The sequence below is a fragment of the Cherax quadricarinatus genome, chromosome 10, assembly GCF_038502225.1.
Source record: "Cherax quadricarinatus isolate ZL_2023a chromosome 10, ASM3850222v1, whole genome shotgun sequence".
Lineage (NCBI taxonomy): Eukaryota > Metazoa > Arthropoda > Malacostraca > Decapoda > Parastacidae > Cherax > Cherax quadricarinatus.
In genome coordinates, this window is record NC_091301.1 from 15,725,617 (window position 1) to 15,751,623 (window position 26,007).

The 26,007-nt window shown below is 39.6% G+C and overlaps 1 protein-coding gene across 2 annotated transcripts in view; it reads right to left on the reverse strand.

Annotated features, from left to right (window-relative positions):
* The window catches only part of LOC128687971 (protein FAM98B), a 59,459-nt gene that overhangs the window by 18,858 nt on the left and 14,594 nt on the right, over window positions 1–26,007 (reverse strand). The window contains exons 7-8 of one of the 2 annotated variants that reach the window (XM_053775615.1): window positions 20,354–20,471; window positions 1,511–1,537 (exon numbers count right to left, since the gene is read on the reverse strand). In XM_053775615.1, the coding sequence (XP_053631590.1) occupies window positions 1,511–1,537; window positions 20,354–20,471 (145 nt within the window). The remainder of the gene's footprint in view (window positions 1–1,510; window positions 1,538–20,353; window positions 20,472–26,007) is intronic. The other variant, XM_053775616.1, reaches the window with a different exon arrangement.

Below are 26,007 nucleotides of genomic sequence, written 5' to 3' on the forward strand. Positions count from 1 at the left end.
ATCCCCTCTACATGTCCAAACCATCTCAATAACCCCCTCCTCAGCCCTCTGGATAATAGTTTTGGTAATCTCACACCTCCTCCTAATCTCCAAACTACAGACTCCCTGCATTATGTTCATACCACACACTGCCCTCAGACCTGACATCTCCACTGCCTCCAGCCTTCTCCTTGTTGTAACATTCACAACACATGCCTCACACCCATACAAGAGCATTAGTATAACTATACTCTCATACATTCCTCTCTTTGCTTTTATGGATAAAGTTCCGTGTCTCCACAGACTTCTCAGTGCACCACTCACCTTTTTCCCCTCGTTAATTCTATGATTCACCTCATCCTTCATAGACCCATCTGCTGACACATCCATTCCCAAATATCGGAACACATTCACCTCCTCTATACTCTCTCCCTCCAATCTGGTATCCAATCTTCCGTTACCTAATTTTTTTTATCATCATCTTACTCTTTCCTATATTCACTTTTAATTCCCTTTTACATACCCTACCAAACTCATCAACCAATCTCTGCAACTTCTCTTCAGAATCCCCCAAAAGCAGTGTCATCAGCAAAGAGCAACTATGACAACTCCCACTTTTTTAGATTCTTTACCTTTTAACCCTACACCTCTTGCCAACACCTGAGCATTCACTTCTCTTACAACTCCATCTCTAAATATACTGAACAACCATGGTGACATCACACATCCCTGTCTAAGGCCTACTTTACTTTTAATCTTATGAATTTATGCTTCACTGAGCCCAAAGGTTCATGCCATCTCCATTACAGTGCACCACCTTGAAGCTTTAAAAAAAAAAAAGGAGCAACGACTGATGCTTATTCTTCTTGGCACCTTAAAAAAATAGCTAACACTCGACTAAGTATAATGGCCGTGTATACACTGGGAACTGACAGTGTCAGAGTCAACCTGAAGGTTGTTCTGGGGGTCAATGCACCCACAGCCCAGTCATCGACCAGGCCCCCAAGTGGATCAAGGCTTTATGAACCAAGCTGTTACTGCTGGCAGCACACAATCCAATGTACAAACCATAGCCTGGCTGATTGGGCACTGACTGTAGGTATCTGTCCAATTCCCTCTAGAAGATAGCCAGGGGTCTATTGGTAATTCTCCTTATGTATGATGGGAGGCTACTAAAAAGTTTACATTAAAGAAACTAAGCTTCCCTCAAAAAATACAATGGCCTCACCTGTATGCTAGACACAAGATCCTCAGTGTGCCATATTTTCCTTTACATTTATGCCATCCTAAATTAAAGTTATGATTCAACATATTTGAAACTAATAAATATATGAAAAATATTAATTCTGTACTAAGAAACTGCAAAAAAAAAAAAAAAAAAAAAAAAAAAAAAAAAAAAAAAAAAAAAAAAAAAAAAGGTTTACCAGTGTCCCAACACAAAGTATCTTTAAAAGAAGTGGTACACTGGTGGCCCAAATCACAAGCAACAAATTAAAAGGGAATTCACAAGTCAAAGTCAACACCAACAAACCTGACTGAGCTGCCTGGTTGAAGACACCTGTTACATCAGAAGGAAAAACATTATTTCTATGTTACAAAAGAGCAATACAAATGGATATAGTGCACTGTACAAATAAGATTTAGGCATACCTCACCAATACGGCAGGTTATTTTCCAGACCACTGCCATAAAGCAAATTACAAGCTTTGTTTTTCACTTGCTAGTATATACAATAGTATAAAAACATATTTACACTATCATTTATTAAGAAACAAAAGTAAAATATGCAAGAAGTAAAAGTAATAAATAAAAGATTCCAAAGGAAAAAAAAAAAAAAAAATGCTTGATTCAGCTTGGAGTCAGCTGATGTGAGCATCACTGCCAAAAACAATAAACATGAAAATAATTGAAAAGTGCCAAATTAGCAACACGCTCTAAAGCGAGTGCCGTATTAAAGAGGTATGCCTAATTAAATTAACTAGATTACCATTGCATGGAATATTATTTTGCAAGAGAGCAAGAAATACAGGTACCATCTGACATATGACCGAGTTCGGTTCCAAGAAACTGGTCGTAAGTCGAAATGGACGCAAGTCGAACCTTACTACTGAATATCAACATCACATTTTTGTAATGACTTTATTTTATTGTTTTATTTTGGTATTTCATTTTTTACTTTACTTTTTATGCTGTTAGTACTGTATTTTATATTGTAAGGGTTATGATAAACACTGTGTACAACACAAACAGTTGTTTATTTCCCAGAAATTAACGAGCAGGTCGTAAGTCAGATGGTAGGTGTACTATTAAAGATAATGAAAGATTGAGCACTGCTTATTTTGTCATAGTACAAGACAAAATGCAGTTAAATAATTGCCCTACATCTCATGTGACTAGTCAAAATATTAGTAATAAAAAGATTAAAATACCATACATCTAAAACAAATGAATAGCAGACTTGCTTCACTGCTACTTGCAACTGGTGGTATTTTTGTTGTGTTTAAGAGAATTTCAGACAATATTTCTTAAACTGGAAAGTAAACTACGTACAGGTAAGAACTATTTGGACACAAGAAAGTCAAGCAAAATGCATAATGAATGTAAGTAGTGCAGAAGTTTGACACCTTACTATTTTATCACACACCTTTCTCACCACCCTTGCTAACTCTACCTGTGTTATTCTCTCCACCCTCGCTAGTATCTGATCAAGTGTATTAAACCTTTTGCGTACCCTACCCTGCAGTGCTGTATGACCCTTGTGGGTTTAGTGCATAGTTATGATTATACTACTAATACTACTATCACATAACTGTCATCCTCTCTCTTTTGGACTGTACAGAACTTTTATTGCATAGGTTACCTATCACCTAGAAAAGATGACCCATGGAACTGGTCTACATAAACTTCCACCAACTATTCATCACTATTTTCCAAATTTTTTTGTTTTTGTATTGATTTGTGGAACTTACTGCTTATTTTGCACAGGATCCCTACACAAACATGATTATTTTTGTTCCACTCTTCAAGTTAATTATACAAGTAAGATAGTACATGTTCAGGGGCTAGTGCTTATTCTTGAGGTACCCCACTGTACACTTTCTCCCATGATAAATTTTTTCCATCCACTTATTCACATCTTTCCATAAAAGAGAATCTCTAATTCATTGCCTTTTATTCCTCCTATGTATTGTAGTTTCCAGTTTAATCTTCGATGGGGAACTCTATTTTTATTAAAAGATCCCTTGAAATCTTAAAATTATGAAAGCAATTTACCTATTCATTTCTTTCTTAAATAATGTCTGACTCATAATAGTGAAATAAATCTGACTATGTACAAGACCTCACTGATCAGAAACTGAACTGCTTGATATAACCTAATTGAAAAAAAAATATATAATTTGTTTTGATGACCCATATTTTTTTTAAAACAATGGACATCATCTGCCAAGGCAGGGTGACCCAAAGAGGGAATTACATTTACCATCACTCATTCGATCCCTGTCTTGCCAGAAGTGTGCCAAAATCATCATCCCCATCCCTCCCTCAAAGTGAAGGCCCTCTCCTTCCCACTTAAATTCCTTCATGTTACCATGATTACACTCCACCAGCACATTGTCCATTAAAAGGCTGATGTGTGAACTTCTGGATGTCCATGTTTTTAGAGGGGCAACAAATCAGATCATTATTTAGTGGTAGCTAGTGAGAGGTAGATGGGGTACAAAGAGAAAGTCATCCGTGGGTAAGAGAGAAGCGAAAGTTTATTAATTAGAATAGTTAAGGTAAGATACAAGAAACTTTTGGGAGAAAGGTGGGGTAAAGAATGTAGGTAACAAGGAGGGGGTAGAAGTGGTATGGGGTAGATTAAGAATGCAGTGTTAGTGTGTGCAGAAGTTTGTGGATATAGGAGGGTGGGTGCAGGAGGGAAAAGAAGCAATCGGTGAAATGATAAGGGAGAAAAAGTTGACTTATGAAAAGCTTTTACAATGTAGAAGTGATGCATGGATTGAGGAAACTGCTTTCAGTAAACTACCACCTATTCCATACACTTGCAACATTTGCCACTGCTCCCCTATCTACCCTATGATATACCTTTCCCAAATTCATATATGCAACAAAAACTTTCTTATCCTTATCTAAGTACTATTCCCTTGCATGAGCTCCATCTTACCCTTAGCCTTATGAGGTTTGGGTCTTCTGATCTGAGAACTGTTCTCAGGGTCGGGGAAAAATTCTTATGAAATGATATCTTCTGAAGGTAATGAAACCAAAATTATATAACTTGATGGAAAAAACTCATAGAATTGTGCTCTTGCGAAGTTAGCATTCTTGGTGATATTGATGCATTGGCGATTTCACCAATGCATCAATATAGTCATATTTTAGGCCAATTCCATTGTTCCAGTTGACGGAATTCATAGCTATTTCGCTAGTATTCCTTCCATTCTATCTATCGAGTACAAAAAACAGCCCATTTACCTATTTCAACTACCCAATAGTGTGATCAGAAATTGGTAATTTTGCTAATTTCACACAAAATAAAAAATTTCCAATTTATAAATAGGTACTAGAATAAACAATGTAGACATTTCCAGGCACTAAAAAAAAACACTTCCTCTGTTCATTAGTTAAGTCCCCAGGCCTCTCCTATAACATGCCTTCTTTTCATTTTGAGTTTTTATTCACACTGTTATGCCGACTATTGAAATACTGTAATAATTGTATAAATAACATCAGCGTACAACTGAATGTGTATTTGACTGACCAAATGGACAAGTACTGGACGAGTGACAATTTACGTACTCTGGAATAGCGGCAAAAATTTAACATTTTCGCTACTTTGAACCAATCAAAATCTTTATTTCTGTAATATATCTTCCATTCTATCAAACGAGTCCAAGAAACCAAGAATATAATAATAAAAACCCTGTGAAAATACACTGCAAAGTCACTATTTTACACCAACAATATGGTCAGTTTTTTTTTTTTCCCTTCATTATGCACTGCATGGGACTGGATTTTTTTTTTATATGGTGCATGCTTACCACACTCATTCTCTCATCTAGGCAAAAAATTTACCACTCGCAGCTTATCTGAGTGAGCTGAGCTCACTCAGCTACAAACCCTAAAGGGTTAATTCACAAATAACCAGCACACAGGAGACAAACTTATGTCGACATTTCAGTTACTGTGCCTATTTATTTTTATCTTTAATTTTGTCAATCATAACTCTACCATACACCTTACCAGGTGTACTCAACAGGCTTATTTCCCTGTATTTCTTGCACTCTTTTGTCCCCTTTGCCTTTATACAAAGGAACTATGCATACTCTCTCCCAATCCCTAGGTACCTTCCCCTCTATCATACATTTACTGAATAAAACACCAACTACTCCAAAACTACATCCCAACCTGCTTTTAACATTTCTGTTGTGATGCCATCAATCCCAGCTACTTTACCCCCTTTCATTTTTCACACAGCCTCATGCACCATCCAACCACTCATATCTGGCTCTTCCTCATTCCTAAGGGTGATATACATACCTCCTTGGCCAATGCAGAGAATTCAGATTTTGGAGATTAGGTGTGGAGTTACCAAAAGTATTATTCAGAGTGATGAGGAGGGGCTGCTGAAGCAGTTAGGACATTTAGAAGATGGAGAAAACCAGGACGGCTAGAAGGGTGTATAAATCTCGAGTAGAGAAGAGGGATAGGGCTCAGCCTAGAAAAGGTTGGAAAGAGTGGGTAAAGGAGACTAAGTGCTAGGAGATTGGATAGCCAACAGACATGAGTGAGCATGTTTGATAGGAGCAAGTGGAGGCAAGTGAAGTGTATGCAAGATAACAGTTATGAAGGGATTAAGGGAAACCATTTTAGTTGGACTTTAGTGGTCACAGAGTGCCACCAAAACTGATGCCTATAGCAAACAGCAATAGATTTCATAATTGTTATACTTCGTTTTTGAATGAAGAAATTTTATATCAGTGAAAAGCAGAACATTCGTTATTGTCTAAAAAACTGCATTCAATCAGTGTGAAAGTCCAATGTGTAGAAATCCACATACAAAGGCCGTGCCCATTATGACAACATATTGTACTCACAAACCACACTGTTTGCAACAGCTATAAAACCCTAGAGATATGCTGTTAATGATTATTATAATAATAATCAGTGGGAAACCCTAAACCTTAAAGTTTTACAGTACCAGGGAAATGGGAGGCAATCAGGTTCAATCCAAGGGAAGGATAGGCTCAATTCTTTAGGCCAAAAGCCTCTCATTGGTATCGAGGCACCTCCCTTCCATAACACAGCTCATAACCCTTTCATTGTCCAGACTCCTGATCTGAAACTTGTTCACAGCATCAAAGAATTTTCAAATAATTATTTTGCTATTTTTTCTTATGAAATGGTAGAGAATCTTTTTCTGAAGGTAATAAAACAAAAGTATGAAATCTGATGGAAAATTGACGAAATTATGCTTTTGCAAATTTTGCTGTTTCAATGATATTTATGCATCGGCGATTCTGCCCACTTTTAGTCTTATTTTAGGCCAATTACATAGTTCCAGTAGACCAAATTCTTAGTTATTTTACTAGTACGGTGGAACCTTGACTTACAAGTTTAATCCGTTCCACGACCTAGCTCAAAACTCAATTTTCTTCATTTAAATTATGTAATTAATATGCCATTAATCCGTCCCAGCGGCAGGACAAAATATTTTAATATAACGCTAATATCAACTCTATGGCTTATTTCTCTACTTCTACTTACACTTATGTCACACTACACATACATGTACACGTTTATTTATACACACTCATCTGAGTTTTCTTTGATTTTATCTTAATAGTTCTTGGTCTTATTACTTTTCCTTTTATATCCATGGGGAAGTGGAATAAGAATCTTTCCTCCGTAAACCATGCGTGTTGTAAAAGTCAACTAAAATGCCGGGAACAATGGGCTAGTAACCCCCTTTCCTGTAAAGATTACTAAAAAGAATAAGAAGAAGAAAATTGTCAAAGTGGGAAGTCTGAATGTGCGTGGATGTTGTGCAAATGATAAGAAAGAGATGATTGTGGATGTTATGAATGAGAAGAAACTGGATGTCCTGGCTTTAAGTGAAACAAAGCTGAAGGGGGTGGGAGAGTTTCAATGGAGAGGAATAAATGGGATTAGGTCAGGGGTTTCAAATAGAGTTAGAGCTAAAGAAGGAGTAGCAATAATGTTGAAGGATAAGCTATGGCAGGAAAAGAGGGACTACAAATGTATAAATTCAAGGATTATGTGGAGTAAAATAAAGATTGGATGTGAAAAGTGGGTTACAGTAAGCGTGTATGCACCTGGAGAAGAGAGAAGTATAGAGGAGAGAGATTCTGGGAAATGTTGAGTGAATGCATGGGGAGTTTTGAATCAAGGGCGAGAGTAATGGTGGTTGGGGATTTCAATGCTAAAGTGGGTAAAAATGTTATGGAGGGAGTAGTAGGTAAATTTGGGGTGCCAGGGGTAAATGTAAATGGGGAACCTTTAATTGAGCTATGTGTAGAAAGAAATTTGGTAATAAGTAATACATATTTTATGAAAAAGAGGATAAATAAATATACAAGGTATGATGTAGCACGTAATGAAAGTAGTTTGTTAGATTATGTATTGGTGGATAAAAGGTTGATGGGTAGGCTCCAGGATGTACATGTTTATAGAGGGGCAACTGATATATCGGATCATTATTTAGTTGTAGCTACAGTTAGAGTAAGAGGTAGATGGGAAAAGAGGAAAGTGGCAACAACAAGTAAGAGGGAGGTGAAAGTGTATAAACTAAGGGAGGAAGAAGTTTAGGCGAGATATAAGCGACTATTGGCAGAAAGGTGGGCTAGTGCAAAGATGAGTAGTGGGGGGGGGGGGTTGAAGAGGGTTGGAATAGTTTTAAAAATGCAGTATTAGAATGTGGGGCAGAAGTTTGTGGTTATAGGAGGGTGGGGGCAGGAGGAAAGAGGAGTGATTGGTGGAATGATGAAGTAAAGGGTGTGATAAAAGAGAAAAAGGTAGCTTACGAGAGGTTTTTACAAAGCAGAAGTGTTAAAAGAAGAGCAGAGTATATGGAGAGTAAAAGAAAGGTGAAGAGAGTGGTGAGAGAGTGCAAAAGGAGAGCAGATGAAAGAGTGGGAGAGCCACTGTCAAGAAATTTTAATGAAAATAAGAAAAAATTTTGGAGTTAAACAAGTTAAGAAAGCCTAGGGAAAGTATGGATTTGTCAGTTAAAAACAGAGTAGGGGAGTTAGTAGATGGGGAGAGGGAGGTATTAGGTAGATGGCGAGAATATTTTGAGGAACTTTTAAATGTTGAGGAAGAAAGGGAGGCGGTAATTTCATGCACTGGCCAGGGAGGTATACCATCTTTTAGGAGTGAAGAAGAGCAGAATGTAAGTGTGGTGGAGGTACGTGAGGCATTACATAGAATGAAAGGTGGTAAAGCAGCTGGAACTGATGGGATCATGACAGAAATGTTAAAAGCAAAAGGGGATATAGTGTTGGAGTGGTTGGTACTTTTGTTTAATAAATGTATGAAAGAGGGGAAGGTACCTAGGGATTGGCAGAGAGCATGTATAGTCCCTTTATATAAAGGGAAAGGGGACAAAAGAGATTGTAAAAATTATAGAGGAATAAGTTTACTGAGTATACCAGGAAAAGTATACGGTAGGGTTATAATTGAAAGAATTAGAGGCAAGACAGAATGTAGGATTGCAGATGAGCAGGGAGGCTTCAGAGTGGGTAGGGGATGTGTAGATCAAGTGTTTACATTGAAGCATATATGTGAACAGTATTTAGATAAAGGTAGGGAAGTTTTTATTGCATTTATGGATTTAGAAAAGGCAGATGTTGCAAGTATATGGAATAGGTGGTAAGTTACTAAATGCTGTAAAGAGCTTTTATGAGGATAGTGAGGCTCAGGTTAGGGTGTGTAGAAGAGAGGGAGAATACTTCCCGGTAAAAGTAGGTCTTAGACAGGATGTGTAATGTCACCATGGTTGTTTATTATATTTATAGATGGGGTTGTAAAAGAAGTAAATGCTAGGGTGTTCGGGAGAGGGTTGGGATTAAATTATGGGGAATCAAATTCAAAATGGGAATTGACACAGTTACTTTTTGCTGATGATACTGTGCTTATGGGAGATTCTAAAGAAAAATTGCAAAGGTTAGTGGATGAGTTTGAGAATGTGTGTAAAGGTAGAAAGTTGAAAGTGAACATAGAAAAGAGTAAGGTGATGAGGGTATCAAATGATTTAGATAAAGAAAAATTGGATATCAAATTGGGGAGGAGGAGTATGGAAGAAGTGAATGTTTTCAGATACTTGGGAGTTGAAGTGTCGGCGGATGGATTTATGAAGGATGAGGTTAATCATAGAATTGATGAGGAAAAAAAGGTGAGTGGTACGTTGAGGTATATGTGGAGTCAAAAAACATTATCTATGGAGGCAAAGAAGGGAATGTATGAAAGTATAGTAGTACCAACACTCTTATATGGATGTGAAGCTTGGGTGGTAAATGCAGCAGCGAGGAGACGGTTGGAGGCAGTGGAGATGTCTTGTCTAAGGGCAATGTGTGGTGTAAATAAAAGCATTAGTCAGAGGGCAGAAGAGGGGTTGTTGAGGTGGTTTGGTCATTTAGAGAGAATGGATCAAAGTAGAATGACATGGAAAGCATATAAATCTATAGGGGAAGGAAGGAGGGGTAGGGGTCGTCCTCGAAAGGGTTGGAAAGAGGGGGTAAAGGAGGTTTTGTGGGCGAGGGGCTTGGACTTCCAGCAAGCGTGCATGAGCATGTTAGATAGGAGTGAATGGAGACGAATGATACTTGGGACCTGACGATCTGATGGAGTGTGAGCAGGGTAATATTTAGTGAAGGGATTCAGGGAAACCGGTTATTTTCATATAGTCGGACTTGAGTCCTGGAAATGGGAAGTACAATGCCTGCACTTTAAAGGAGGGGTTTGGGATATTGGCAGTTTGGAGGGATATGTTGTGTATCTTTATACGTATATGCTTCTAAGCTGTTGTATTCTGAGCATCTCTGCAAAAGCAGTGATAATGTGTGAGTGTGGTTAAAGTGTTGAATGATGATGAAAGTATTTTCTTTTTGGGGATTTTCTTTCTTTTTTGGGTCACCCTGCCTCGGTGGGAGATGGCCGACTTGTTGAGAAAAAAAAAAAAAATTAATCTAACATGACATAATAAACAATATACACCTACCATCCGACTTATGACCGAGTTCTGTTCCGAGAAACCGGCCGCAAGTCGAACTTTACTACTGAATATCAACAAAACATTTTTGTAATGACTATTTTATTGTTTTATTTTGGTATTTCATGTTTTACTTTACTTTTTATGTTGTTAGCACTGTATTTTATACTGTAAGGTTTAGGATAAACACTGTACAACACAAATAGTTGTTTATTTCCCAGAAATTTGGCATAAAAAACACGGTCGTAAGTCGAGTGGCCGTAAGTCGAGCAGGTCGTAAGTCGGATGGTAGGTGTAATTAACAAAAATATGATACATAGTCTAGAATGAATAAAATAGGCATAATATGAACCATACCCCCGGCCGGGATTGAACCCGCGGTCATAGAGTCTCAAAACTCCAGCCCGTCGCGCTAGCCACTAGACCAGCTAGCCACAATAAGATTCATCCAACTAGGTATATTTCTACACCATAGGAAAGTTAGCACAGGCACCTCTGTGACCACAAATGCAAGTTTTTACAGACGAATCTCCAGCTAGCGTGGCCGTGACGAACTCTAGCTCAAGTCCCTTCACTGCCGTCAACATGACTTAAGAAATCGTAATGACACGATTGCAAATAAACCATACCCCCGGCCGGGATTGAACCCGCGGTCATAGAGTCTCAAAACTCCAGCCCGTCGCGCTAGCCACTAGACCAGCTAGCCACAATAAGATTCATCCAACTAGGTATATTTCTACACCATAGGAAAGTTAGCACAGGCACCTCTGTGACCACAAATGCAAGTTTTTACAGACGAATCTCCAGCTAGCGTGGCCGTGACGAACTCTAGCTCAAGTCCCTTCACTGGAGATTCGTCTGTAAAAACTTGCATTTGTGGTCACAGAGGTGCCTGTGCTAACTTTCCTATGGTGTAGAAATATACCTAGTTGGATGAATCTTATTGTGGCTAGCTGGTCTAGTGGCTAGCGCGACGGGCTGGAGTTTTGAGACTCTATGACCGCGGGTTCAATCCCGGCCGGGGGTATGGTTTATTTGCAATCGTGTCATTACGATTTCTTAAGTCATGTTGACGGCAGTGAAGGGACTTGAGCTAGAGTTCGTCACGGCCACGCTAGCTGGAGATTCGTCTGTAAAAACTTGCATTTGTGGTCACAGAGGTGCCTGTGCTAACTTTCCTATGGTGTAGAAATATACCTAGTTGGATGAATCTTATTGTGGCTAGCTGGTCTAGTGGCTAGCGCGACGGGCTGGAGTTTTGAGACTATGACCGCGGGTTCAATCCCGGCCGGGGGTATGGTTTATTTGCAATCGTGTCATTACGATTTCTTAAGTCATGTTGACGGCAGTGAAGGGACTTGAGCTAGAGTTCGTCACGGCCACGCTAGCTGGAGATTCGTCTGTAAAAACTTGCATTTGTGGTCACAGAGGTGCCTGTGCTAACTTTCCTATGGTGTAGAAATATACCTAGTTGGATGAATCTTATTGTGGCTAGCTGGTCTAGTGGCTAGCGCGACGGGCTGGAGTTTTGAGACTCTATGACCGCGGGTTCAATCCCGGCCGGGGGTATGGTTTATTTGCAATCGTGTCATTACGATTTCTTAAGTCATGTTGACGGCAGTGAAGGGACTTGAGCTAGAGTTCGTCACGGCCACGCTAGCTGGAGATTCGTCTGTAAAAACTTGCATTTGTGGTCACAGAGGTGCCTGTGCTAACTTTCCTATGGTGTAGAAATATACCTAGTTGGATGAATCTTATTGTGGCTAGCTGGTCTAGTGGCTAGCGCGACGGGCTGGAGTTTTGAGACTCTATGACCGCGGGTTCAATCCCGGCCGGGGGTATGGTTTATTTGCAATCGTGTCATTACGATTTCTTAAGTCAGGCATAATATGAGTGATGATGGCGATGGAAGGGGCGCCAGCATCTGCCATTTACTCTTCCACTCTGGCTATAGTATCTTCTCATCTTTTATTGTAAGAGAAAACACTGAAACAATGCATTTCTAAATAAGAAATATTGGATAAAAACATAATAAATTGTAATGCACTACAAAATGTAGAGAAATAAACTGTTTATATAAAGTGTATAGTGTACTTACACGCTTGGAGCAGAAATGGCGGCAGAGGTTGAGGGTGGGGGAGGTAGAGGGTGGAAAATTGGCAGTGCGGCGTATGAAGTCAGTGGCCCTATAAACCTCCAACATTGAAGGAGTTAGTTTTGTTTCATCCTTTTTCTAACTTGCTACACTCTTAATGCTACACTATCACTGAACTTAACCCTTTCAGGGTCGGCAGGCCCTCTCCTAATCTTGTTCTCAGGGTCGGATTTTTTTTTTTGTGGGTGGGTGGGTGGGGGGGGGGGTTCTTATGAAATGATAGAGAATCTTTTCCCAATCATAATGACACCAAAAGTATGAAATTTGATGGAAAACTTACAGAATTATGATCTCGCAAAGTTAACGGTCTCGATGATGTTTATGCATCGGCGATTTTGCCCACTTTGAGCCCTATTTTCAGCCAATTCCAAAGTACCAGTCAATGAAAATCATAACCATTTTGCTAGAACTCCATTTTTTCTATTGAATGAGTACAAGAAACCACCCATTTACTGATTTCAACTATCCAATGAAGTGGTCAGAAATTGACAATTTTGCCAATTTCACACAAATTTCAAAAGATGCCAATTTCCACATAGGGTCCACAATAAACAAAACAGACATTCCTGGCACTAAAATAACATTATTTCTGTTCATTAGTCATGTCCCCAGGCCTCTCTTACATTTCTTTTGCTTTCCACTTTGAATTTTTCTCACGAAAAAATAGATTTACTGTTATGCAGACTACTGCATTAGTGTAGAAATGGTATAAATAATATCAGCACACTTGTGAAAGAATATTATATTCACCAGTTGACGTGTATTGGATGCGTGCCATGATTTGTTTACTTTTGAACATTTGGCAAAAATCGAACATTTCTGCTACTTTGCGCTCAATTTCAAGGTACTTTTCATTGTGAAACCAATCAAAATCATCTCAATTTCTGTAACATGCCTTCCAGGAAAACTAGAATACAACCATAAATAGCATAAGAAAATACACTGCAAAGTCGCTGTTTTAAAGCAAAAACACGGTCGGAGTTTTTTTTTTTCTCATTATGCGTTGTAGGATTTTTTTTTATGTGTACACTGACCACATAGACCCCTTCTTTCATATGTAGGCCTACCAGCTTTCTCTCGCTAGATTTGAAGGCGCTAGAATTTATGCGTACTTACACAAATAACCCGCACATAAAAGAGAAGCTTACGACGACGTTTCGGTCCGACTTGGACCATTTACAAAGTCACACTAACCAGAAGTGGAGCAGGACGGCTATATATAGGCAGGAAGAGGTGGTGGTAGTAGTAGAACAAGAATGGTATATAATACCGGTATTATATACCATTCTTGTACTACTACTACCACCACCACCACCACCTCTTCCTGCCTATATATAGCCGTCCTGCTCCGCTTCTGGTTAGTGTGACTTTGTAAAATCGGACCGAAACGTTGTCGTAAGCTTCTCTTTTATGTGCGGGTTATTTGTGTATCGTTCCAGTCACGGTATTGTGCCTTTTTTTATTTATGCGTACTTGTACGGCACCAACCCTGGCATGCAAGCTGTACTAGTATGGCACCAATCCTGAAAGGGTTAACTGATAAAATTTGCTTTAATTCTAAGGAAATCATCCTCTTTTTCTTCTCAGCACTGTCCTTTGCACTTATTTTCTTAGGACCCATGGTTAGAAAATAGAAATTTGGTCAAATGACAAAAAAAAAAAAAAAAAAAAAAAAAAAAGAAAGTACACGAGAACTGTTCCCACGGCGATGTAAAAATGTGGACTCCTTACCAGATGTTTTGTCATCAGCTGCGCCAGCTAGTGGCAGCATTCTGAATTATTACGTATTACCTATACATGTATATTATTATGTATTATTATTATTAATTTAGGGAACTGAAGCTCACTCATTATAATAATAATAATAATAATAAATCAGAGCTTCAGAATGCCACCAACTCAGTGCACTGTTTACCTTGGTGTGGGAGTATTTCTCTCATGATTTGCTTACATTTTTTACAGTCATTTAGCCAAATTTCATTTTTCTAAGCATGGGTCCTAAGAAAGTAAGTGTAAAGGAGCGTGCTGAGGAGAAAAAGAGGATGATTTCCATGGAATTAACCCTTTGACTGTTTTGGTCGTATATATACGTCTTACGAGCCACCATTTTTGACATACTCAAATTCTAGTGGCTTCAAATCAAACAGGAGAAAGCTGGTAGGCCATATGTGAGAGAATGGGTCTGTGTGGTCAGTGTGCACTGTATAAAAAAATCGCAGCATGCAGTGCATGAGAAAAAAAACTCCGACCGTTTTTTTTAATTAAAATGCCGAATTTGTGGTCTATTTTCGTATAGTATTTATGATTGTATTCTCGTTTTCTTGGTCTCATTTGATAGAATGGAAAACATATTATAGAAATAGAGGTGATTTTGATTGGTTTTACTATGAAAAGAACCTTGAAATGGAGCTCAAATTAGGGGAAATATTTGATTTTTGCCAATGTTCAAAAAGTAAACAAATGATCTCATTTTCCAATAAATGTCCAAGCAGCCATTCTAATATGCAGTCATGAATGGGTTGAAATTATTTATACAATTACTACAATATTGCAGTAGTCTGCATAACAGTAAATCTTCTATTTTTTGTTTGAATAAAAATTCAAAATAGAAAGCAAGAGTAATATCAGAAGGGCCTGGAGACATGACTGATGAACAAAGAAAATGTTATTTTAGAGCCAGGAATGTCTGCATTGTTCATTCTGGACCCTATTTTGAAATTGTCATATTTTTTTAATTTTTGTGAAATTGGCCAAATTGCAAATTTCTGACCACGTTATTGGGTAGTTGAAATCAGTAAATGGGCAGTTTGTTGTACTCAATTGATAGAAAAATGGAGTTTGATCGACTGGAACAATGGAATTAGCTGAAAATAGGGCTCAAAGTGGGCGAAATTGCCGATTAGTAAATATAGCCGAGGTTGCTAACTTCGCTAGAGCATAATTCCGTCAGTTTTCCATCAAATTTCGTTCCTTTGGTGTCATTACAATTGGGGAAAGATTATCTACCATTTCATAAAAAAAGGGGGGGGGGGATTTTGCGACACCAGGAGACACCTCAGGATTTGGGGTTGCGACAGTCAAGGGGTTAAAGCACGAAATCATAGATAAACAAGCGAGGTGTGCAGGTTTTGGGTTGAGGGGGAAGCAGGCTCATAACTCAGAGCACAAAATCGACCGATTGACATCTCGTATCTCAAAAAGCTCGTACGTTGGGACACTCCTAAGTCAAGGTTCCACTGTATTTCTTCCATTTTATCGACCGAGTACAAGAAACCTAATCAACTATTTCAACTACCCAATAAAGTGACAAGAAATTGGTAATTTAGCCAGTTTTATACAAATTTCAAAATACACGAGGACCCGTATCCTCAGTTTACCATGGCCAGAAAATGACCCTTAATTTTGCTTAATGGCCTCAAAGTGCAAAAGTAGAGGGGATTTAATTTCTTCAAAGCCATCAGTGAAAAAGTGATAATTGTCCATTTTTCTTTTCAACAAGTCGGCCGTCTCCCACCGAGGCAGGGTGACCCAAAAAGAAAATACGTACTTTCAGCATTATTCAACACTTTCACCTCATTCATACATAATCACTGTCTTTGCAGAGGTTGCCCAGATACAACAGTTTAGAAGCATATATAAAGATATATAACATATCCCTCCAAACTGCCAATGTCCCAAACCCCTCCTTTAAAGTGTAGGCATTGTACTTCCCATTTACCCCTCTTCAGCCCTCTGACTAATACTTTTATTAACTCCATACCTCCTAATTTCCACACACTGAATTCTATGCATAATATTTATACCACACACTGCCCTTAGACAGGACATCTCCACTGCCTTCAACCGCCTCCTCACTGGAGCATTTACAACCCAAGCTTCACACCCATATAAGAGTGTTCGTACCACTATACATACTTCCATACATTCCCTCCTTTGCCTCCATAGATAACGTTTTTTGTCTCCACATATACCTCCTTCATCAATTCTATGGTTAACCTCATCCTTCACAAACCCATCCACTGGCACGTCAACTCCCAAATACAGTGGTCCCTCAATAATCGTCCAGCCTGATAGTCGTCCATTTCGGAAATCGTCGCGTTATTTCGTCTAAACATTGGCTTGCAAACGGTCCTTTAACTCGCTAATCGTCTTTCGTCCTGGACGCATACTCACGGCTCTGAGCCGCCTCGGCCTCCCTTCCCAGCCAGTGTGCCATTGTTTACCAGTGAGCGACGGTCCCTTCACGTGTTCGTACGAAATATTTCATAATATTCCATTCATTTTAGTGCTTGCAAGTGCTAAATAAGCTACCATTGCTCCAAAGAAAGCTCCTAGTGCCAAGCCTTTGGTAAAGAAGGTGAGAAATACGACTGAATTTAAGAAAAACATCATTGAACAATATGAAAGTGGCGTACGCGTGGGCGAACTGGCCAGGATGTATAACAAATCCCATACAACCATATCTTCCATCATAGCCAAGAAAAAGGAAATCAAGGAAGCTGTTGTTGCAAAGGGGGTAAATATGCTGACAAAAATGAGATCACCAGTACTTGAAGATGTTGAGAAGTTATTATTGGTGTGGATAAACGAGAAACAATTAGCAGGAGATAGTCTTATGATGTCGATCATTTGTGAAAAGGCTAGGCAGTTGCATGATGATTTGGTAAAGAAATTGCCTGCAACTAGTGGTGATTGAGTGAATTTAAGGCCAGCAAAGGGTGGTTTGAGAGATTTAAGAAGTGTACTGGCATACACAGTGTGATAAGGCATGGTGAGGCTACCAGTTCGGACCAAAAAGCGGCTGAAAAATATATGCAGGAATTCAAGGAGTACACAGAGGCTGAAGGACTGAAACCTGAACAAGTGTTCAATTGTGACAAAACAGGCCTCTTTTGGAAGAAAATGCCAAAGAGGACCTACATTACTCAAGAAAAAAAAGGCACTGCCAGGACACAAGCCTATGAAAGACAGGCTGATGCTTATGTTCTGTGCTAATGCTAGTGGGGATTTCAAAGTGAAGCCGTTACTAGTGTACCATTCTGAAAATCCCAGTGTGTTCAAGAAAAACAATGTGTGTGTTTTGGAGAACTAATAATAAGGCATGGGTCACGAGGGAAATTTTCGTCAAGTGGTTCAATGAAGTGTTTGGCCCTAGTGTGAAGAATTACCTCCTGAAAAAGAAATTGGATCTCAAGTGCCTCCTAGTAATGGAGAATGCACCTGCTCATTCTCCAAACTTGGATGACCTAATTCTGAAGGAGTTTGGGTTCATCACAGTAAATTTCTTGGCCCCGAATACCACTCCTCTCCTCCAGCCCATGGACCAGCAGGTCATTTCAAACTTTAAAAAACTCAACACCAAAGCAATGTTTCAAAGGTGCTTTAATGTGACCTCAGACACTCACTTGACCCTAAGAGATTTTTGGAAAGAACACTTCAGTATTCTCCATTGCATAAGCCTTATAGGTAAGGCTTGGGAGGGAGTGACTACCAGGACTTTGAACCCTGCTTGGAGAAACTTGTGGCCAGATTGTGTCTACATGAGGGATTTTGAAGAGTTTGAGGAGGCCCCTGATGAGCCTATGTCAGTTGTGAACTCTATTGTGGTGCTGGAGAGTTCCATGGGGATTGGATGTGAGTTTGGAGGATGTGGAAGAGTTGGTGGAGGACCACAACGAAGAGCTAACCACTGAGGAGCTGCAAGAGCTTCAGCAGGAACAGCAACAGATCGCAGCTCAGAATCTTGCTGCAGAGGAGGAAGAGATGGAAGAAGGTGCCTTCTTCAGAAATTAAGGAGATTTTTGAAATGTGGGGTAGGATGGAAAGATTTATGGAGAAACATCACCCTGAGAAGGATGTTGCAAGCCATATCGGCAACTTGTACAGTGACAGAGTCTTGGCCCATTTTAGGGAAGTTTTAAAGAGATGCCAGAAACAGAGCTTTCTGGACAGTTTTTTTGTGAGACAAGACTCCAGTGACTCTCAAGCTGGTCCTAGTGGCATTAAGAAACAGAGAAGAGAAGTAACCCCAGAAAAGCACTTGGTACCCGAGATGTTGACGGAAAGGGATTCCCCTTCCAAAAAGTAATTCAATCTCTCTCCTCCTCCAGTCTCCCATACACTAAGAAGAATCACCAATAAAGGTAAGTGTTATGCTGTTAATGTTTCATTCATCATGTCACATTGTATTGTTTATGTACTACATCTATATTTCATGTAAAAAAAATTTTTGTTTTAATACTTCTGGGTGTCAGGAACGGATTAATTGTATTTACATTATTTCTTATGGGGAAAATTGATTCGAAAATCGTCTATTTCAATAATAGTCCCACTTCCAGGAACGGATTAAGGACGATAACTGAGGGACCACTGTATCTGAAAACATTCACTTCCATACTCCTTCTCTCCAATGTGATATCCAATTGTTCTTTATCTAAATCATTTGATACCCTCATCACTTTACTCTTATCTATGTTCACTTTCAATTTTCTACCTTTACACACCCTCCCAAACTCGTCCACTAACCTTTGCAACTTCTCTAGAATCTCCCATAAGCACAGTATCATCAGCAAAATCTAACTCTGTTAACTCCCATTTTGTACTTGATTCCCCATAATTTAATCCCACCCCTCTCCCCAATACCCTAGCATTTACCTCCTTCACAACCCCATCTATAAATATATTAAACAACCATGGTGACATTACACATCCTTGTCTAAGACCTACTTTTACTGGGAAGTATTCTCCCTCTCTCCTACACACCCTAACCTGAGCCTCACTATCCTCATAAAAACCTCTTTACAGCATTTAGTAACTTACTACCTTTTCCATACACTTCCAACATCTGCCACATTGCTCCCCTATCCACTATCATATGCCTTTTCTAAATCCATAAATGCAATGAAAACTTCCCTACCTTTATCTAAATACTGTTCACATATATGCTTCAATGTAAACACTTGATCTACACATCCCCTACCCACTCTAAAGCTTCCTTGCTCATCTGCAACCCTACTCTGTCTTACCTTTAATTCTCTCAATAATAACCCTACTGTACCCTTTTCCTGGTATACTTAATAAACTTATTCCTCAATAATTTTTACACTCTCTTTTGGCCCCCTTCCCTTTATATAAAGTAACCATTCTCCACTTATTGTGTGTTATTTATCAATTAAACTTATAAGATATGTATTCGACTTATATACAGGGTTCGGTACAATTTGTAGTTTTGGGATCTGCGTCAGGTTCTTGAAACGTACCCCCCACAGATATGGGCATTCTACTGTATTCCAATTTTAAAATAGGGTCCAGGACAAACAAGGCAGGCATTCCTGACATTAAAATAACATTTTCTCTGTTCATTAGTTATGTTCCCAGGCTTTACGTGTGAATTTCGTTTTGATTTTTTTATTCATACAAAGAATTTTTATTTACACAAAAAAATAGATTTACTGTTACGCAATACTGTAATAATTGTAGAAATAATATCAGTATTTTAGACCCACCAGTTAGATGTATACTGGAAGAGTGACATGATTTGTTTACCCTTGAGTATCAGCACAAATTTAACATTTCTGTTACTTTGAGCTCAATTTCAAGCTATTTTCAGTCCTAAAACCAATCAAAATCATTGCTACTTCTGTAAATGTATCTTCCATTCCATCAAATGAGACCAAGAAACTATGAATACAACCATAAAAATCATATGAAAATACAACACAAATTTGCTGTTTTAAACCAAAAATGCTGTTTTAGTTTTCCTCATTATGCACTGCATGCTGCACATTTATTGCACAGACCCATTCTCTCATATCTAGGCCCAAATTTGCCACTCACAATTTATCTGAGTGAGCTGAGCTCATGATGTAGCACTACGGCACCCACAATGACCTCAAATCATGGACAATGAAAGGGTTAAGATTTATCTGTCAAGTTTATGGAAGATTTACATGACCATTGAAAAAATAATTTACTGATTCAAGACTTACCTCCACCTCCACCACCACCGCCTCCAGGCTGTCTCTGTGTCCAAGATGGCATCTCTGGTGGGGGTGGCTCCAGCTCATTAGCACGACCACCTCTGTCTGGAACTCTGCCAATTATGATCTTAAAAAAAAAAAAAAAAAATTACATTTTACTGAATACTGTAACTGCACACAGAAAGGAAATGTAAAACTAGAAATACATCTAGAGATAATACAGTGGTCCCTCGTTTTTCGTAGTTAATCCATTCCTGGAGTTGCTACTAGTATTATCGAAATCTACGATTTGCAAATCAATTTTCCCCATAAGAAATAATGTAAATACAATTAATCCGTTCCTGACACCCAGAAGTATTAAAAAAAATTTTTTTTACATGAAATATACGTGTAGTACATAAACAATACAATGGGAAATGATGAATGAAACATTAACAGCATAACACTTACCTTTATTGGAGATTCTTCTTAGTGTATGGGAGACTGGAGGAGGAGAGATTGGATTGTTTACAGTTTGGAAGGGGAATCCCCTTCCAGCAACACCTCAGGTACCAATTGCTTTTCTGGGGTTGCTTCTCTTCTCTGTTTCTTAATGCCACTAGGACCACCTTGAGTCTCACTGGAGTCCTGTCTCGCAAAATAACTGTGGAGAGAGCTCTGCTTCTGGCGTCTCTTTAACACTTCCCTAAAATGGCCGAAGACTTTGTCACTGTACATGTTGCCAACATGGCTTGCAACAACTTTGTCAGGGTGATGTTTCTCCATAAAGCTTTCCATCTTACCCTACATAGCAAAAATCTCTTTAATTTCTGAAGAAGGCACCTTCTTCCATCTCTTCCTCCTCCTCCTCCTCTGCAGCAAGATTCTGAGCTGCAATCTGTTGCTGTTCCTGCTGAAGCTCTTGCAGCTCCTCAGTGGTGAGCTCTTCGTTGTGGTCTTCCACCAACTCTTCCACATCCAACCCCATGGAACTCCCCAGTGCCACAATTGATTTAACAACAGATATAGGCTCATCAGGGTCAGTCCCAAACCCTTGAAAATCCCTCTTGTCGACACAATCTGGCCACAATTTTCTCCAAGCAGAGTTCAAAGTCCTGGTAGTCACTCCCTCCCTTAGGGTCAAGTGAGTGTCTGTGGTCACAGTCAAGCACCTGTGAAACATTGCTTTGGTGTAGTTTGCAATGACCTGCTGGTCCATGGGCTGGAAGAGAGGAGTGGTATTCGGGGGCAAGAACTTTACTGTGATGAACCCAAACTCCTCGAAAATTAGGTCACCCAAGTTTGGAGGATGAGCAGGTGTATTGTCCATTAGTGGGAGGCACTTGAGATTTAATTTCTTTTCCAGGAGGTAATTCTTCACACTAGGGCCAAACACTTCATTGAACCACTCGACGAAAATTTCCCTCGTGACCCATGCCTTACTATTAGATTTCCAAAACACGCACAATTTACTCTTCTTAACATTGTTTTTCCTGAACACTCTGGGATTTTCAGAATGGTACACTAGTAGTGGCTTCACTTTGAAATCCCCACTAGCATTAGCACAGAACATTAGCGTCAGCCTGTCTTTCATAGGCTTGTGTCCTGGCATTGCCTTTTCCTCCTGTGTAATGAAGGTCCTCTTTGGCATTTTCTTCCAAAAGAGGCCTATTTCATCACAATTGAACACTTGTTCAGGTTTCAGTCCTTCAGCCTCTATGTATTCCTTGAATTCATGCACATATTTTTCAGCCGCCCTGTGGTCCGAACTGGCAGCCTCACCACACTGTGTATGCCAGTACGGTTCTTAAATCTCTGAAACCAACCTTTGCTGGCCTTAAATTCACTCACATCACCACTATTTGCAGGCAATTTCTTTACCAGATCATTGTGCAACTGCCTAGCCTTTTCACAAATAATCGAAGTCATAAGAGTATCTCCTGCTAATTGTTTCTCGTTTATCCACACCAATAATAACTTCTCAACATCTTCGAGTACTGGTGATCTCATTTTTGTCAGCATAGTTACCCCCTTTGCAACAGCAGCATCCTTGATTTCCTTTTTCTTGGCCACTATGGAACATATGGTTGTGTAGGGTTTCTTATACATGCTGGCCAGTTCGGCCGCACTTGTGCCACTTTCACATTGTTCAATGATGTTTTTCTTAAATTCAATCGTATTTCTCGCCTTTACCACAGACTTGGCATTAGGAGCTTTCTTTGGAGCCATGGTAGCTTATTTAGTACTTGCAAGCACTAAAGTGAGTGGAATATTATGAAATATTTCGTAGGAGCACGTGAGGGGACCTTCGCTCACTGGTAAACAATGCCAGACTGGCTGGGTAGGGAGGCCGCCCCGGCTCACACTGTGCGTACGCATCCCGGACGAACTACTATTCGTGAGTCAACCTATGATTAGCCAGCCCATGTTTATACGAAAATATCCCTATGATTTCCGAAATCTACGATTCCTGAGAACTACGAAAAACGAGGGACCACTGTAATGCCTTTTTGTGGTTAAATTCAATTGCAAATCAAGTTTTATGGCAAGATATTTACCAAAGTTAATTTTAGAATGAAAAGCAGCCATATCAGTCATTCCTTGTCCTGAATTTGTTTTGTACAACAAATGCAGTAGGGTTGCTGAGGTGGTTTGGACATGTAGACAGAACGGAACGAAACAGAATGACAGTGTATAAATCTGTAGGGGAAGGAAGGCGGGGTAGGGGTCGGCCTAGGAAAAGTTGGAGAGAGGGGGTAAAGGAGGTTTTGTGTGTGAGGGGCTTGGACTTCCAGCAAGCATGCATGAGTGTATTTGATAGGACTGAATGGAGATAAATGGTTTTTAGGGCTTGATGTGCTGTTGGAGTGTGAGCAGGGTAACTTTTGTGAAGGGATTCAGGGAAACCAGCAGGCCAGATTTGAGTCCTGGAGATGGGAAGTACAGTGTCTGCACTCTGGAGGAGGGGTGTTAATGTTGCAGTTTTATAACTGTAGTGTAAGCACGCCTCTGGCAAGACAGTAATGGAGTGAATAATGATGAAAGTTATTCTTTTTTGGGCCACCCTGCCTTGGTGGGAAGCAGCCAATGTGTTAATAAAAATAAATTAATGTAGTAGCAGTAGGTTGGCAGACAGTAACCAGCCAGGGAAGTACTACTGAAAAAAATGGCACAATACCGTGACTGGAACGATACACAAATAACCCGCACATAGAAGAGAGGAGCTTACGATGACATTTCGGTCAGACTTAGACCATTTACAAAGTCACACTAACGAAAAGGAGAGAAGGAGGGGTATATATAGGCAGGAGGTGGTGGTAGTAGTAGTGGAGGTAGAAGGTAGTAGTAGTGGGGAAGGTAGTAAGAAGGAAGAGGAGCCAGTCAAATACTAAGAGGAGCACTGGAAGGGAGCTAGGTGCCCACAGAGGGTAAGAGCAAGAACACAGAGGGCAGAGGGAGGAAAAAATAAAATAAATAAATAATGAAGGAACAAATACACAAGGCAGAAGAAAGACAACCCAAAGGAGAAAAAGGAAAGAGGAAAGGGGAAGAGAGAAGAAAAAGGAGGAATCAGGTTAAGTTACAGGTGTTCTGAAATTTGGAGCATTTTAATTTTACAATGTAGTGGGAAAGGAAGGCATCTACAGAGACGAAGCCAGGACTAAGATTCATACAAGAAAAGCTGTGTATTAGGGAGGATTCAGCCAGATGGTGACTGTTGAAAGTAAGGAACACAGTTTTAGCAGAAGACCAGTCAATAGGATGGCTGTGATCTCTGACGTGACAAAAAAGAGCACTGTTAGTGTCAGCAAGCCTAACACTACTTTCGTGTTAGCCTTGCCCTCTGATGGGGAGTTTTGAACCAAGTGAGAGAGTACTTGTAGTGGGAGACCTAAATGCTAAAGTGGGTAAAATTGCTGTGGAGGTAGTGGTAGGTAAGTCTGGGGTGCCAGGAAAAAATGAAAATGGATAGCCTTTAATTATGTACAGAGAGAGATTTGGTAATACATATTACATATTTCAGGTAAGAGAGGATAAATATGTATACAAGATATGATATAGCATGTACTGATAGTAGTTTGTTAGATTGCAATGCTGGATAAAAGGATGATGGGTAGACTTCAGGATGTGCATGTTTATAGGGGGCAACAGATACACAAGATCATTTTTTTAGTTGTAGCTACAGTTAGAGTAAGAGGAAGATGGGACAAAAGGAAAATGGCAACAGCAAGTAAGAGAAAAGTGAAAGTTTATAAACTAAGGGAGGAGGAAGTTAGGGTGACATATAAACAACTATTGGGAGAAAGGTGGGCTAATGAGAGTATAGGTAGTATGGGGGTTGAAGAGTGGGATAGTTTTAAAAAGGCAGTGTTAGAAAGCACAGCAGAAGTTTGTGGTTATAGGAAGATGGGTGCAAGAGGAAAGAGGAGTGATTGGTGGAATGAGGTAAAGTGTGTGTTAAAACAGAAAAAGGTCACGTATGAGAGATTTTTACAGAGCAGAAGTGATATAAGCAGGGTTCAGTATATAAAGAGTAAAAGAGGTTAAGAGAGTGGTGAGGGAGTGCATAAGGAGAGCAAATGATAGTGGGTGAGGTGCTGTCAACAAATTTTGCTGAGAATAAGAAAATTTTGGAGAGAGATAAATAGGTTAAGAAAGACTAGGTAATGAATGAATTTGTCAGTTAAAAACAGAATAGGGGAGTTAGCAGATGGGGAGTTGGAGGTATTGAGAAGATGGAGGGAATATTTTGAGGAACTTTTAAATGTTGATGAAGAAAGGGAGGCAATAATTTCATGCATTGGCCAGGGAAGCATAACATCTTTTAGAAGTGAAGAAGAGCCAGACGTGAGTGTGGGGAAGGTGCGCGAGGCATTAGGTAGAATGAAAGGAAGTAAAGCAGCTGGAACTGATGGGATCATGACGGAAATGTTAAAAGCAGGGGATAAGGAGATATAGTGTTGGAGAGGTTGGCACTTTGGTTGAACAGATGTCTGACAGAGGGGAAAGTACCCAGGGATTGGCAGTGTGTGTGTATAATTCCTTTATACAAGGGAAAGGGGGCAAAAGAGTTTGTAAAAATTATAGGGGAAGAAGTTTACCGAGTTCTTCATTGGGAAGTGGAACAGAATTCTTCCTCCGTAAACCATGCTGCATGACGTAAGAGGTGACTAAAATACCAGGAGCAAGGGGCTAGTAACACCATCTCCTGTATATATTACTAAATTTAAAGGAAAGAGCTTTCATTTTTCTTGCTGGGCCACCCTGCCTCGGTGGTAAACGACAGTAGTACTAGTTTACTGAATATACTAGGTAAAGTGTATGGTAGGGTTATTATTGAAAGAATTAGAGATAAGACAGAGCAGGATGAACAAGGAGGCTATAGAATGGGTAGGAGATGTGTAGATCACGCATTTACATTAAAATATATAAATGAACAATATTTAGATAAAGGTAGGGACGTTTTCATTGCATTTATGGATTTAAAAAAAGGCATATGATAGGGTGGATAGGGAAGCAATGTGGCAGTTGTTACAAGTGTATGGAATCGGTAGCAAGATACTAAAGGCTGTAAAGAGTTTTCTTGAGGATGGTGAGGCTCAGGTTAGGGTGTGTAGGAGAGGGAGATTACTTTCCAGTAAAAGTAGGCCTCAGACAGGAGTGTGTAATGTCAGCATGGTTGT